Source organism: Eleginops maclovinus, chromosome 1 (assembly GCF_036324505.1).
Source record: "Eleginops maclovinus isolate JMC-PN-2008 ecotype Puerto Natales chromosome 1, JC_Emac_rtc_rv5, whole genome shotgun sequence".
Lineage (NCBI taxonomy): Eukaryota > Metazoa > Chordata > Actinopteri > Perciformes > Eleginopidae > Eleginops > Eleginops maclovinus.
The window spans coordinates 27,066,337-27,082,665 of NC_086349.1; the positions used below are offsets into that span (position 1 = coordinate 27,066,337).

General features: G+C 40.7%; 2 protein-coding genes across 2 annotated transcripts; both read right to left on the bottom strand.

Moving 5' to 3' along the window:
• Window positions 1–763: 763 nt before the first annotated feature.
• Window positions 764–6,202, bottom strand: LOC134866612 (proteasomal ubiquitin receptor ADRM1-like). Its single transcript, XM_063886855.1, is given in 11 exon segments — window positions 764–1,067; window positions 1,611–1,713; window positions 1,956–2,113; window positions 2,219–2,438; window positions 2,440–2,458; window positions 3,021–3,132; window positions 3,210–3,296; window positions 3,941–4,064; window positions 4,254–4,370; window positions 5,043–5,253; window positions 6,074–6,202. Coding segments are annotated over 10 exon segments (1,254 nt in total). The 5' UTR covers window position 5,253; window positions 6,074–6,202; the 3' UTR covers window positions 764–963.
• Window positions 6,203–6,966: 764 nt separating this feature from the next.
• On the bottom strand, window positions 6,967–16,215 carry LOC134869598 (oxysterol-binding protein-related protein 2-like). Its single transcript, XM_063891369.1, has 14 exons — window positions 16,084–16,215; window positions 15,681–15,803; window positions 14,653–14,764; window positions 14,229–14,304; window positions 13,704–13,838; window positions 12,927–13,024; window positions 12,656–12,838; window positions 12,056–12,163; window positions 11,884–11,973; window positions 10,993–11,119; window positions 10,411–10,530; window positions 10,196–10,319; window positions 9,949–10,039; window positions 6,967–9,853 (listed from the first exon to the last, which is right to left on the bottom strand). Exons 2-14 carry the CDS (start codon window positions 15,715–15,717, stop codon window positions 9,751–9,753), a joined length of 1,404 nt encoding a protein of 467 aa, XP_063747439.1. The 5' UTR covers window positions 15,718–15,803; window positions 16,084–16,215; the 3' UTR covers window positions 6,967–9,750.
• Between the last annotated feature and the right edge of the window lie 114 nt (window positions 16,216–16,329).

Genomic DNA, 16,329 nt, shown 5'->3' on the forward strand with positions numbered 1-16,329 from the left:
TTGTACTTGAGTAAAGTAGAAGTACTCAGATCTTGTTCTTGAGTAAAGTAGAAGTACTCAGATCTTGTACTTGAGTAAAGTAGAAGTACTCAGGTCTTGTTCTTGAGTAAAGTAGAAGTACTCAGATCTTGTACTTGAGTAAAGTAGAAGTACTCAGATCTTGTACTTGAGTAAAAGTAGAAGTACTCAGATCTTGTACTTGAGTAAAGTAGAAGTACTCAGGTCTTGTACTTGAGTAAAGTAGAAGTACTCAGGTCTTGTACTTGAGTAAAGTAGAAGTACTCAGATCTTGTACTTGAGTAAAAGTAGAAGTACTCAGATCTTGTACTTGAGTAAAGTAGAAGTACTCAGGTCTTGTACTTGAGTAAAGTAGAAGTACCAGAGTGTAGGAATACTCTGTCACAGTAAAAGTATTCTAAATGTTCCTCCAGTGAAAGTAGAAAGTACTCTCCTCTAAATGTACTTAAAGTAGCGACAGTAAAAGTACTCATTGTCTGATTGGTCCATTTCAGAATAATATCTCTGATATGTTTTATAATGATTGATCATTAAAGTGTTCTCAGAGCTGGTAAAGGTGCAGCTAGTTTGAATGGCTTTGTATACTGCAGGGTAGCTGCTGGATTTACTGCAGGTGAACTACAGTCTGATTTAAGGGAGATTATATTTACCATCAGTAATCCTAATCTGTAAAGTAACTAAAGGTGATAAATGTAGTGGAGTAAAAGTACACCATTTACCCCCGGTTTGGATCACAAAACCAATAAACACAGCAGTCGAGTTTATTTCTCAGTATTTCTTGCGTCAGAAGACATGCAGCTTTAAAACATGATCAGTTTATATTCATGCAGGCCGGGGGGAGGGGGGGGGGGGTTATATTAACCATACTCTTAGTACTTTATCCTTAGTGTTTCATAGTTACAAACCATCCGCAGCAGCAAAATAAATAAGTGAAATATTAAATTCTCAGTCCAGACTCATGTCCTCGTCGTCGTCCTTCTTGTCCTTGGCGTCACCGTCCTGCTCCGACTTTGTCTCCGTCTCCATGGCTTTGGCGAAGGCTTCGACGTCTGCAGAGAGAGAGAGATGTGTCTTACCACTTATATTAAAACATAATGTTCATAGAGTTCGTCTCAATAGTTTAGTATGTCGACAAACAGTCATAAAGAAGTCGTAGAGCAGCGTGTCAAACGATCCAGACTCTTCAAAAGTAACGGAGATGCTGGAAAAGGTCGTTATAAGGCAGTTAATAACGTACAACTGCTAAATAAGTCCCAGAAAAGTCAGAGTATAATCGCTCATGGAAGAATATAAAAGATTTGTCATATAGGATATGGAAAAACCTCTTAACATCAAAGTTTATTTAAAAGGTGATAAAAAGTGTCCTTTTGTAGAAGCTGAAGTTAAAAAGAGACACATCTTCTATCTTTGACTCTTTAACATGTGTGTCGTTAATTCACACAGTTTACACTTGATCAACGTCCTATTTTAAGGTCAAAATATGATATAATACGGAGTAAACAATCCCAAATCTGAGAAGTAAAGTCCCGGTATAAAATGTCCAAACGATCCTGAACCATGACGGGGATTTCTTTAGCTGTGGTGAGACTGACCTCCTTTGTTGGCGGCGTCGACGGCTTCTGCCGGCAGACCAAACTGATTCATCAGAGGACCTAACTGACCCGAGGCCAGAGCGCTGCTGAACATACTCATCGCCTGCTCTCACACACACACACACACACACACACACACACACACACACACACACACACACACACACACACACACACACACACACACACACACACACACACACACACACACACACACACACACACACACACACACGGTAAAAAGGTAAAGGTATTTTATAATTCAAACGTCCATATAAATGCAAATGAGGAACAAAATGCTCACACTGAATTAAAACCCCAGATTTATTGAGGATTATTTGGTACCTGCTGGAACTGAGGCGAGCTGAGCGTGTTGCTCAGCTCCTCGCTGCTCTGTGGCAGGGACTCTCCGGACGGCAGGAACGGAGTGAGGCGCTGCTGCACCTCGGGGTGAGACAGGATGGGAGCCATGACCTCCGGGGTGAGCACGCTGGCCAGGTCCACTGCAGGACGCACACACACACACACACAGACACACACACACACACACTGGTTAGTCTGGTGGATGATCCCCTGACAGTCTCTCTGCCCGGTGTGTGCTCCCTCACCCTGTCCGCCGGCCGGGACATTCATGGTGGCCAGGATGCTCTGCAGGTCCCTCAGCTGGATGGGCTGCGACGGGTTGGGGGTCCCGGCGGCCCCTGAGGCTGCAGCAGGGGTGGAGGGGGAGGAAGCGGTGGGGGAGGCGGCTGAGGTGTTGGAGGGGGTGATGGGGGTGGTGGGAACCTGGGAGGAGCCGAGGCGGCTGGCAGCAGAGGTGGAGGTGGGGGGTGACGGCTGTGGACGGGCTGAGAGGAGAGAGAGGGACACAGCCGTGATTTATTTTTCTTCTTATTTACTTTTTTAGTTATCTTATTTCACTGAATTAAACATTTAAAAAACATATTTTTTCGATTTTAACTTCCGTACACTTCAAGATGATAAACTACTTCAATTATTCAACGTTTCTGAATTTTCTTCTTAATTTTATTACATTTTAAATGTATTTTTTACTTTAGTTTTTTTATTTTTTGTGCAGGAAACCATGTAAATAGCATGTATTTCCCCCATAGGGTAAAGGAGGAAATGTCTCCCTCTGCTGGAGAACAGCCGCAAGTTCATGTTTAAAGCCAGGGCTGGAATTGATTAAAATTGGTTTCAATTGGACAATTCTTTGTGGCTAAACACTTTATTACGGACTCATTATAGGAGCTGAGTTACGCTTTTATAATTAAACCAAAAATCTTGTCATTTCTAAAAAAAACCTGCCACCAAACAACCAAGAAGGTGTCAAAAATCCCACCATCAGCAGCTGTTTTGAATAAATGTAGTGTATAAAAAGATAAAGGTGTCCTGTGTGTTTGAACTGACCTGGTGGAGGAGTTGCTGGCTGCAGGGACGCTGCTGCTGCTGCTGCTGCTGCTGCTGCTGCTGCTGCCCAGCAGGTTAGCCAATCCTGGGCCAGCGAGGGCCCCGAGGCCCCCTGAGGGTGGAAGACATCACGGTAATATCCTGAGAGAAACTAAAATACATTCACTTAAATATATTGCTGATCCGTACCGATCCCACCCAGTCCGGTCGGTCCGATGAGCTGCATCAGCTGGTTGTGGCTCATATTACCCAGAAGGCTTTGCAGACCGCCCTCACCTGCACAGGAGAAAATAAACATAGGACATCAGGATTAATTCATCAGGGCTCCAACCTTTTCAAACGTTTCCAGGCTCAGATTTAGATCCTTTTTGCTAATTTCTCAGACAACATTTGCTCAGAGAAGATGTTTAGTATGATAATAAATGAATGTTCTGCAGAAATCAAATCGCAAAATGTACATCTTGCATGCACAGAGGTAAAAGCTGTGGACCCCTGTTTCAAATTCCATGAAAAACACCCGAAAATATCATGAGTTTTACATTTTAGAAAACAAAATAGGGAAAATGTTCTAAATGTACAAATATGTTCCTCAACACTTCTATACCTCCACAGAAAAGCAACGTGGAAAAAAGTCAGAATTTTGAGATTAAAGTAAAATGTTCACCTTTCATTCAGTCATAGTTCATAGTTTGCACAGTCATTTGTCATATCTGTATTGTATGTTTTCTTTTGCTTCTTGTATTTCAAAAGTATTTGTATTCATATTTGTATTTAATATTTTCAAGACTTTAAATAAATCTATTTTTGTATTAGTATTTATTTCAACATTTGATCTATTTTTCCATTTCAGTAAACCCAACACCAAAGCTAGTGATTGCTTAAGGAACATTTTCTTCACAATAAAGATGATGGTGTTTTACCTCCCAGAGCGGACAGGTCGTGCCCCCCACCACCCCCGCTGCCCAGAGCGCCCGGCATGGGGGGGTTGTTGAGATACTCGTTCACTTTCCTGCAGTGCTCCTCGTCCTTCTCACTCTTCGGCTCCTGAAGAAGAAACACAACAGGGTCTATTTCCTCTCAGGCATGAGTGTGAGAGTGTGTGTGTGTGTGTGTGTGTGTGTGTGTGTGTGTGTGTGTGTGTGTGTGTGTGTGTGTGTGTGTGTGTGTGTGAGAGTGTGTGTGTGTGTGCGTGTGCGTGTGCGTGTGTGTGTGTGTGTGTGTGTGTGTGTGTACCTGCATCCAGAAGAAGAGTCTCTTGGATCCAGCTTTGAACTTCAGTACGAACACCCGTCCTGTGGTGCACTGGCTCACACGCTTAAACTCACAGTCGTCCGGGAAGATGATCAGGTCCTGCAGCGGGACCAGGAGACAAGTCAAACACAACAAACCCCTTTCACAGGAATGAATCAAGGCCAATAACTAACGTATATATGACACCTGGCTTTAGTGACAATACATATCGTGTAAAGGAAAAGTAAAGCAGAAAGCAAAAAGAGGAAAGAGTGAGAACGTTTGGTTCGCAAGATGTGTGCACGGAGAGGACTTCAGGGGGAGATAATGAACACCTTCCTTTTCATAAGTTCTGAGAAAAGATGGAGGATTTTAATCGAACGACAGCCAAGACTAACAAGGGAAGATACAGGGAATGTATTTTTAGAAGGAACTGGACTACATGTAGAATATACTGTGTGATTTCTGCGGGACTTCTTAGATACATCAAATGGATATATGACTGAGAGTACTCATATATATTAGATATCATGGTGTCAATGACATCAACATCAGGAACATCATAAAGAAAAGACAATTTTACACAGAAAATTCCAACATTTAAAGAAAGTTAAATGAACATTATTTTCAGAGTTTATTCTTTTTGATTTGTATTTAATTTAGTTTTGCTTTCTGTTGCTGTGATGTCTCGTATCCTATAATACTGTCAGCACTACTTCAGAAATAAAACCGTTGAAAGGATGACTTCACAATAACTCCAGGTGTTTTTCAGTATGAAATCCTGTGCCGTACGTCGTCCACGTTGCCGGTGGTCCGGTCCTTCCAGCAGAAGTGGATGAGCGAGTCGTCGGTCTGCTGGATGTACACCTGACCCTTCCTCTTGTCCGGCGTCACCGTGCTGCCCTTCATCGTCATCTTCCCCGCCCGGAACTCCACCAGGTACTTACTGGAGGAACCGCGAGAACCAGACACCATGCTGGGGAAGAGAGCGCCGGACGCCATGCTGAGGAGGAGGAGGAGGAAGATGAGGAGGAGGAAGATGAGGAGGAAGAGGAGGAGGAGGAGGAAGATTATTTATTAATTTTTATTGTTTTCTTTTTTTTTATGTTTGTTTTACCTTAAATTAAGTTATTTTACCTGACGTTTATTTGTATTATTATTGTTGTTGTTGTTGTTGTTGTTGTTGTTCTTGTTAGGTGAGGGCTGTTGTGTACAATACAAATGAACAATTATAAAATAAAAGTGTACAAAGAATAAAGTAAAGCAAAAGTCAAAAATACACTGAAATAAAAATATAGAATACTATTAAATATTTACAGGTTTTGAGGAATACGAATGAGTTGTTGGTTTAGACTTTAGTCAAATAAATAAGCCAAAAAACAAAAGCAAATGTTCAATACAATAGAAATACAATTTAAAAGTCCTATAGCTGTCTTTATGTTATTGCTCTTAATGAATAACACATTCAGAAAAGACTGAGACAGAAATCAGAAAGACAGCTTCTGTAATAAATGATATCATATATTTAAATCTGAAATTCACACTAAAATATAAACAGAACAGTATGGATATATGCTAAAACAGACATATACAATATTGACAGGTTTTATTTTGGCTCTTTGAGACACTCTAATGACAGCAGACGCACCAGGCTCCCATAATAAACAGATGACTCTGCATCCTGTCGTGATAAACCTCTATCCTGCTCCACAATCTCTCACAGAGCCTCATTTTAACACCACACACACCTGGATTACACACACACCTGCTCAATATGTTACTAATGAAAAACATGAGGCAGAAATAAAGACATTAATACTTACATTTACTGACAGAGATGTCGTTCAACCGGAGAACAAGCTAACCCACTGAAGATGACTGTGATTGGCTGACTCGCTCCGGTGCTTCACTGTGATTGGTCGGATTGTGTGTCAATCAGGAGGGGTTTAACATCCATGATCATGTTCGGTAGAGATGACACAGCAGGTTAATTCTACTGAATGCATTTTATTTTTCATATATTTTCCCCATTTAAAGATGTAATCTCAAACAGCAATAGCAACACAATTAAAAATAATGACTCTTTGTTATAAAGGTCGTTTTTAAGAGTTTAATAATGGTGTAATAATTACTAAGGGCGGGTCCCACCGGTATAAAGAGGGTCATGGAAGGCATGTAGAAAGCACTTTATTTACAGCCTTTTTGGCTTCTTTTTTAATGACGACTATTATGATCACAAAATACAGTTTTTTGTATTGTTTTACTTTTTATTTTATTTGTAACATTTTTCTTAACTTGCCTTAATTATCTGTTTGCTTTATAATTGAATTAATTAATAATGAACTTTAATTTATACTTTATAATTTATACAAATGTCTTTATTTTAATGATTTACTTATTTTTTAGTGAATAGAGATTGGAAAGAAGTCCGGAAAAACACGAGATAGAAACACATAGGAGTGGTTATCTACGCTTTGAATCATTTTGAAGCCAGTATTTAAGCTCCACATGTGTAATACATTAACCTTAGTCATAAGATGCTCTATTAAATCCTTTTACATATCCAAGAGAGACTCCCTCTGGGGGGAACACAGGGATTTTGCCCTCTGCAGACCGTTTACATGCACCTATAGAACACATTACAGGAGAGGGAAACCCCCCAAAAAGCAGAATAAGGGACCCTTTAAAGAGGTTCTTCAAATAACGACAGGTCTGGTCATTTCAATAGTCCATAATTTATTTCTCTAATATGCCATGAATGCATATGTTTGCACATGGATAACAGAATGAGGACAGAACAATAAAACAACAACAACAAGAGGTCAGATCAAACATGTAAACATTTTAGATGCTAAACACGAGGAGAGAGAGAGAGAGTGGAGTCAGAGCGCACCTGCAGGAAGTGCTTTGAGTAGAAACATGATGGAGGGTTTATAATGGCTGTACAGGATGTGCACTGGACTGTGGGCGTTCAGATGTGCAGTAAATGTAACGTTAGTGCGTTAACACACACATTTATACGAGACTAACGAGTGTGTTACCATCAGCGCACGACATTCAGTCCCTCTGTGTCTGCAGCACAAACAAGGTAAAGACTAGGAGGGCAGACTGCGTACAGAAGACCTGTTGATCCATGTTGTAAATCTGATCCAGACGTTGCTCTCCTGTCTTTATGAAGCTGAAACAGGCTGAGGTGCATCACCACTCGTTAGGTCTTTCTTTTATCAATAAATCTATTTTAATTGAAGAAAATCTGCGTCTTTTAGCGGCGAACCTCTTCTTCAGACGGCCAAATTAGAATTACAATTAGAATTCAAAAATAAATCACTGAAAAACTGCTTTTTTACTCCCGTTTTTAGAAAATGGAGAAATTACCGTAGTTTAACTTTTTACCCAAAAAGTGTTTTAATATTGTAATGACCTGAAACAGAAATGTACAGAAATAATAATAATCACGAGTCAGGTTTGACAAAATGAAATTAAAAATCATAGTTTAACGGCTTTCTGTTTTTAATTTTCACAGATGAAAATGCTTTAAGGAGCTTAGAAAACTCCTCGGTGTTCCTCTGTGTTCCCATATAAAACTAACAGAAATGACCAAGAAAGACTTTGTTTTCAAAGATTAAAAAAGAGAAAATAATGTTAAAGAAATCTAATTCATTCAAATGAACCCGGATTTCTTCCAACCTGTTCTAAAAGTCATGAACACACTTTAGATCAGACTTAAAAATGGATCACCAGGCTGGCTTTAATTTCTTCCCTCTGCTGTTTTAGTGGACGGATCAGTTGCATAGTTTAGAGTCCTGGGTTTTGTTGATTTTTGGATCGATGAGAAATGAGTTAAATCACTAACTGGGAAAACAAGTATCATATAATCAATAGTCAGAAAAAACAGATCTGTCTTTAACACATTTGTGCCCAAAATGTTCCTTAAAGGAGGAAAGAAATCTAAATCAATTTTCAAAAATAAACAAAAAACGTCTCAGAATTCTGACTTTAAAATCAATTTTGATCAGATCTAAAAATTCACGTGGAACCTTTTCCATATTTCTTACTTGTACAGAATATTGTACCACCATAAAAAAGAATCGTAGCATTTTCCCTTCCTGGTGTTATTGGTTTTACCCGTAATGTAAAAGTGTAAAAGTCTGACGGTTAGATATTTGCCCTAGGTTTTTCCATCCCAGATTCAAAGCCTTTAAACGGTGGGTTTGGCTTTTTTAATGGTCATACTTCCTTGAACATTCGGGCACAAAAGGGTTGAATAAGAGGTTTTCAAACTGCATCAGCATTGGGTCTCAAAATCCCTCAAAAATCAAACAGAATATATATAGTTTTAGCTTCCCGGGGTATCTTTATCTCCTCAATAAATGACCCTTACAGTAAGAGACGCTTCTTATAATGCCTGAGAATCATCATGTCTTTCACTTTCCTGGAGTATAAAAGTCGTTCAGTGAAGCATATCTGCAGATTTTACAGGAGGTGCTTACGGTGAATTTGGGTCAGTAAAACACCCTCACTGACTCTCTGGCAGCTAGTGTGTTTGAGATAGACAAAGAATAATAAGAGGAGTTATAAAATGCTTTAATAGGTTAATATATCCATTATTATTTAGACTGTATGGCTCAGAATATCGCGTCCACATTTCCTATAGTGTTAGAAAACCACAAAATGTTTAGAGTTTTATATTTAGTGCAGAAAATATGGCTTGAAAAGTCCTCTTGGTGATCATGCACGCACCAAATATCATTCTCATTATTATTATACACCTATGTAACAGTGGAGAGAGTAACGTCCCAACAGTCTGTTTACTGCGGTTATTATTGTTGTCGTTATGAGCAGCTTTCATCTCTATCTCTATTCACAGGAAGTGTGATGTGAACTAAAACACACACATCTAATATTCAAATCTATAGATTTATAAAAGTAGAAGCAGATGTTGTTTATAAATTACCCCTGAATGCAAACAGACGAAAAACTGTGTGGAAAGAAAGACGAACCTGAACTAAAAAACTGAATTATTTAGAGTCAGAGCTTTGTGTTCTGCAGCAGCATGGTCACCACACACACTCACTCACACACTCACTGACACACACACGCTCACACACATGCTCACACACACGCTCACATACAGGTGACTGTTTAAAAACCCCTCGTTTGTGAGGGACACACATGTGGACTACCATTATCATTATTAAAGATAGTAAGTAAATGAAGTATACAACGCTCCTCCTGTCGGAAGCTTTGACACACAGAACCATGAGCGTCTGGATGCCACACACACACACACACACACACACACACACACACACACACACACACACACACACACACACACACACACACACACACACACACACACACACACACACACACACACACACACACACACACACACACACACACACACACACACACACACACACACACACACACACACTAGATCTGCGATGCTGCAGAGAGAGAGAGTGGATCCTATCGGAGGTGAGGAGGGTGTGTGTCAATAAATGTTGGGCGAGTCAGAGTAGTTTCTGTCAAAGTATCCACCTGAGTAGAGCCAGTCCTCCGCCCCGGTGTGGGGGTTGGTCCCCAGCGTGAACCACCTGCAGAGGAGAACACACACAGGTTTAGAGCTCCCATCGACTACACCGTGACCTGTTAGACCAGTCCAGCAGCAGCATGGTCACCAGACTCTCACCTGGTGCACCACTCCTCTTCCTCCATGGAGCGATCTCTGCGCGACGCCCTCTGTTTCTCCTCGAGCCGCTCTTTCTCTGAACTCGATAAGTCTACGCAACGATAAAATACAATAACAGTCAAGTCTGAAATGCTTCAAGTGTGTGTGTGTGTGTGTGTGTGTGTGTGTGTGTGTGTGTGTGTGTGTGTGTGTGTGTGTGTGTGTGTGTGTGTGTGTGTGTGTGTGTGTGTGTGTGAGTGTGTATTACCCATGTCTCCATTCTCCATGGCTTTGATGTCAGGTCTCAGCCGGCAGTCGGTCGGCGGCAGCAGTGCCTCGGCTCCGGGCTCCAGCTCGTTCAGAGTCATGGCGAAGCTCGTGAAGTTATACATCTACACAGAACAAAGATGCATGATCAGAACGTCTGTGTGTGTGTGTGTGTGTGTGTGTGTGTGTGTGTGTGTGTGTGTGTGTTACACTGACCTTCTCAGAGTCAGCAGGCCGCGGTGATATCCTCCACAGTAAGGCACTTCCTGGAATCACAGTCACAGTTTCTTGGACGTCCGGCATCTCGTCAGCCTCCTCGGCTTCACAACTACGTCCCTACACACACGCACACGCACACACACACACACACACACACACACACACACACACACACGACACACGAAATAAGACTAACAGGCTAACGAGCTGCGTCTCACAGCACGTGCAGAACTACAGTTGCACCACAACACGCCTCTCGAGCAAACGAGTCATTGCAGGACGTGGCGGTGCAATGATCTCTCACTGACAGCACACACTACACACAGAGCATCTTACCTCCCACTAATGCACTGCATGTGACCGTGGAAGGAAAACCATTTGAGAGAAAAAGGATTTAGAGCCACACAGTTACTTCATGAGGACAGGTAAACACATCAGAGACAAACTGATTTAAAAATAAGTCACATATGAGACAGAAAACAGTCATAAACACAGAGACAAAAGTTTCTAAATCCCTGTGCTAATGCTAATGCTAATGCTAATGCTAAAGCAGCAGCTTTTCCTCTGAGCGTCTCTCACCTGTTTCAGCTTCTTCGACTCGGCCGCCGTCTTCTTCTCAGACTTTTTGTGAGAGTCGTACACCTTGGGGTCGATGCTGTACATGCACTCTGTCCACTTCCCGTACAACACCCGCCTCTTCTTCTTACTGCAGGAAGCAACGTCAGTTCAGAGGACATTTATTTTGGTAGATGCAACAGCATGAAAAACAAGGCTTTGCACGTGAGCTTTAAATACACAATAGAACATAAACGGCACCTATCATCAGTACAAAGGTAAAGATCTGCAGAGCATAGAATATCAAATGTATATTATAAGTTAGAAACACCATAATAGACTGCATGCACAAAAACATTTAATTACAGTGTATGAGACACATTTAAGACGCATCCATTCTTTTGCAAAAGTATGTCCTTTTATCCGATAACTTTAAAGATCTGACTTCGATGCTTTAAGGGCAGCTTGAACACATTATTTTAACCGGTTTTATGAGTTTTAGTTTCTCTGAATGAAGTGCTTTTAAAAATGGCTTACTGGGAACATTAGGCCAGTCTAAGTGCGGCGAAAGAGAGACATTTGAATTCTATTTAATAATAGGTGTAATCTAACAATCAGACAAATATATCTTGAGACCTGAGTGATCTCCCAGCTTTTAAATATTACATTGAATTATAAAACAAAATGTTTGAATATATTCCTGAATTTTGTTGATTTTTTTTGATGGATTTAAGTTGCAGAGATGCTCAAACTGTTTAAATCTAGGTAGAAAGTCTCCGAGTGTTACTGTGTGTGCATGCTGCAAATAAGGATGACGCCTGCATGTAGATGTTTGTGAATTTGACACAGACGCTTTATATGAGAGACTGATTGACCGGTGGATGCATCTCTTATATCAATGCTGTATGCTCTAACCTTTTGTCCAGGATGTGACCCTCCACTCTGTGCAGCTCCTTCCCGAACATGCCGACCGGTTTGAAGTTCAACACACACTTATCTCCCGTGCTGAAGAAGTAAAAATGAACAGATGTCAAATAAATAATCTGACTGGTTTAAATCCTGCAGGTTCTTATTTATCATTATTCACCTGTGGTTGATTATCTCCACGGTTCCATACTGCTCGATCCAGAGTTTCCCCAGGATGATGTTGTGCACGCAGCACATCGGGTTCGTCCACGTGTACGCCTCTTTATGTCTGCAGGAAATACATCGTTTTTAAAGGAATAGATGAACTAATTGGGACGTTTTCTTGCTTCAATGCATTTCTTCTTTCCATCTATTAAATATGAAGCAGCCTCTTAGCTGAGCAATGTAGAGACAGCTAAGCTAGATCTGTTAGCACCTCTGAAGCTCATTAATTAACATCACATCTAATTTGATGACAAAATCTGAAGTGCAAGAAGGTCATTTGTTGACGCTGACAGGGGAGTATTGTGATGAGTGTCAATTAGTGAGCTTCAGACTTGCTCGCATGCACATTTGGTTTCCTTTGTACAGCAACAGGTTAGTGGTCTTTATGCTAAGCTAAGCTAAGCTAACCATTCATTGCATGTTAAACAGACAGAGATATTAATCTTCTCGTGCAAAGTTCAGCAAGAATGCAAATAAAGATAATAGGAGAAGCCTTATTCTCCATGCAAAGAGACTCATCTGGAAAACAGCTGGAACTGAAAGGCTCTGCACTCACTTGAGCAGCTCCAGGGTCATGGTGCCTTTGGGCTCGGCCTCCACACTTTTGCCCCAGAACTTGAGTTTGGGGTAGATGGAGCCGTGAAACTCGAACTCCTGCTTCAGAGACTGAGCGTGGAAGGCACTGACGGGGGGGTGATGGCTCACCTGCTCTGAGATCAACCTGTAGCCCTCTTCCTCCCTTTGGGAAACACATTAAAACTCAGGTTAATGGTTTAAAAACAACATGCAATATTCTTCTGTGTAACGTAAGAAGTCCTCTCTGATACCTGATGAGCTCATACGTCTCCCCCAGTAAAGGATTAAATGGTTTTCCAGTCCGCTCCCATTGAGATGCTACCGCCGACACAGCAAACGCAGCAACCACCTGTCACACAGACGTCAAGAGGTAAATCAATAATCTAATTTATATTAAAACTGCAGGCTATTTGACTTTGGTTTATAGAAATGCTCTGCTTCATTTTCAAACGTCTGAGACTTTAGGGACCAGTTACTCCATTAAGAAAATGTGAATTAGCTTTACAGCTGCAACAATTAGTCTATCAAAAGGAGATTATGCCAACACGTTTCTGCAGATTAGAAGTTATCAGCTTACTAGTTGCAAGTTTTCTTTATGCACGTTATCACCTTTCTGCACTTTCTGCATCTTGTTCTACTTTGTGCAATGTAAACAAAGTTGGACCTAATCAAATGTAATCTAATTATTGCACACATATCAATCAAATACATGTAGTTTTTCTGAGAAAATGCAGTTTTAAGCCTCTTAAATATGAAGATTTTCCTGTGTCTGTGTGTGTAGAATCATATCAAAGTGAATATCTTTGGGTTTTGATCTGAAAAATATGACTTTTGAAGACTCAGACTTTGACAAACCGGGAGGCTAGATATCACTATTTCTTTACGTTTCATACAAAAAAACATTACATTCTAGAAAATATATTCATTAATTACAAGGAAATCGACTGTAAGCTTCAGATTTAGATCATACATGTAACATGCATCAGTCCGGGTGTGTTACAACAAGGCAGACAGAGACAGAGTCCTACCTGCATGCGGTCTATAGAGTCCGAGAGGCTGCAGGCCTGGTGGATGAGCTGCGTGTGCTCCATGTACTCTGAGATTCTCTGCAGGAAACTCAGCGGCTCGTTAAACACCACTGGCATCGCGATTTTGGAAAGCTCCTGCAAGAGCACAGGGGGAAGAATCACAGATAAATACATTTCAATATCAGATGTGAAGTGTGACAATGAGGGACAAAGCACAACCTTTATTTATCTGTTATGCAACAAATAATCTCTGCCTTTCAATTGTAAGACAAGTGTTTCATATACAGTTTAGTCTCGTGGTTATTTGAGCTATTTTGTTCCGTTCAGATGACTAAATACTGCATTTTTCCAATCTAACTATAGCCAGCTGTGCAGGGAGAAGAGCTGAGACATGACGCATCTTCTCTCAGCTCGATGAAAGCTTCACACAGGCTCAGATTAAATCATAAAAACAACTCAAACCAGAATCCACTTTGGCTTGTTTGCACATATGTAGTTTGAAGTTCAGAAGTTCAGGTCACTCACCATGCCGATGCACTTCTTCAGTATGCTCCACACACTGAAGTTGTTCCTGGAGATCATCTCTGCAGGCAGGGTTTTCCTGGAGCACATTTGGACAAAATTATTTAAAAAATATTGTGAAAATGATCAAACTTTAACTTCTGATCTCCTGAAACCTGGCAGAATATCATCACAGAACTGCTTCAAAAGCTGTTTCTAAAGCTGAAACAGTCCTGATTAGCTTCAGTTAAAAAGTTAGCTCCAAATGCTCTGCAGAGGAAGTGTGTAGAGGTGTGTTAGCTCTGGTCTCACCTGCTCCCACAGGTTCTTAAACGCACGATAACCCCCTGAAGCCCCTCACCCAAAAACAGATGTGGTCATGTGGCGACACGCATGATGCTGCTGTTTCCTGCGGACATTTAGACCGAGCGAGTGTATGATTCCTCACCTGCGCTCCCAAACTCCATTCTCCTGTTTGCCGTCGCCGTCCGTCACCTGCTTGTTGTCGAACACCAGGGCGTCTTTAAAACTGACCTCACAGGAATCATCGGACTCCAGCCCTGACGGAGAAAACAGATAAGATTTACTCCATCGGTCCAACACAGGGTTAACGTTAAGCATTTTTAAGTCGAGGACAGTCTTACATAGACGAAGGGGTTGGATAGGATAAAGATAAAATGACACGTACAAATATGAATACAAGCATTGTGTGTAAAAGTAATTAGGCAAAGTTCAACAATGAAAAGGAATAAGATAAATAAAAATATAGCTCTTCATTCATAAATAAAAAAGAGGGAGTATGTGTAAATGACGAGTGAATGCAACATGAATGTGATAGTACTTTACTTATTCGTGAAAATACTACAGTGTGAATATGTACTACTGCTATTACTGTTTAAATAAAAGCCCTGCAGCATTTAAAATCCTACTCAAGAATCAGCTCCAAAGTATAGGTAGAGGTAAGTATCAAAAGTAGATGGACTCATAATGAAGAATCCTTTCCATTTTATGATTGTATTATTATTATTGATGCAGTAATTAATGTGTTCAGCATTTTAATGTTGCTGCTGGTGACAGAGGAGCTAATTGTACATACTTTGCAATGATGATCTTTAGCTTTATATATCAAAATGCTGAATCTGTAAAATATCTAGTAACTTACTGTGTAGTAAAAAGTACAATATGTCCCTTTGGGTTTAGTGAAGTAGCATAATAAAGTTGCATTACATAGAAATGATGAAGTAAAGCCTCCCAGAATTTGACTCAAGAGCAGTAACGTTAGATAAGTAAACAGAAGTGGAAGAAGAGCTCAGCTGTGTATGAGTACAGTACTTTCCCCCACTGTAAGTGAAGGTACTTAGTTACTTAGTTCCCACCCCTGATGGAATATGAAGCAGGAGTGTGAATAAAAGAAAGGAAAGTCAGTTTAACAACAAGGATCTGATGTGTGTTCCTATATGGAGACATGTCTCTCACCTGTCTCAGCATCGTAAAACTCCTCTTCGCTGTTCATCCTGAGACAGTAAATCACTCACTCAGAACTCATGTTTCCATCGGCCTGTTTCTGCAGCTCCAAGCATCACAGCTGGCCACAGCCACCTGCAAGAGCACGGACCCGTTACACACAAGCAGGGGCAGCAAAGCAGCATCAGATGCATGTTAAAAAGTAAACAAAAACCAGCTGTTTAGCTCTCTTTCAGCAGCTCTGCTAACCAAAACAAAACCAGCTAGCTGTTAGCTCGGACAAGCTAACTAGCCGTTAGCATAGCTGCTGCTAAGCTAAGTAACACATTTAACTAGAGGGAGGGCAGCAAACAAAGCTAAGAATATAAACGTAGACACTAATGTGAATATTTAAACACGATTTAATTAAATATACCTGTGAATAAAGGTCAAATTATTGCTCAAAATAGATAAACAATCGAAGAGTGAACTGTGTCCAAATAGAGCGGAAGTAGGCGGGAAGGACACTGCGATTGACAGGCACAGCAGCCAATCAGCGCGTCCTCTCTGCCCACTTCCGCTCTGTTATGTGTTCCATTGTTTATGTCACTGAATTAAAACCAGACAAGTAAAAATAGGTGTTTTTAAATCAAACTAAATAATGTGAGCGTGAATCAAACTA

Coding starts and splice junctions, on each gene's coding strand:
- LOC134869598 (XM_063891369.1), bottom strand. CDS start 15,717: ATGAACAGCGAAGAGGAGTTTTACGATGCTGAGACAG. Junction 10,531..10,992: donor AGTCGAAGAAGCTGAAACAG/GTGAGAGACGCT, acceptor GCGTGTGTGTAG/GGACGTAGTTGTGAAGCCGA. Junction 10,040..10,195: donor CATGGAGAATGGAGACATGG/GTAATACACACT, acceptor ATCGTTGCGTAG/ACTTATCGAGTTCAGAGAAA.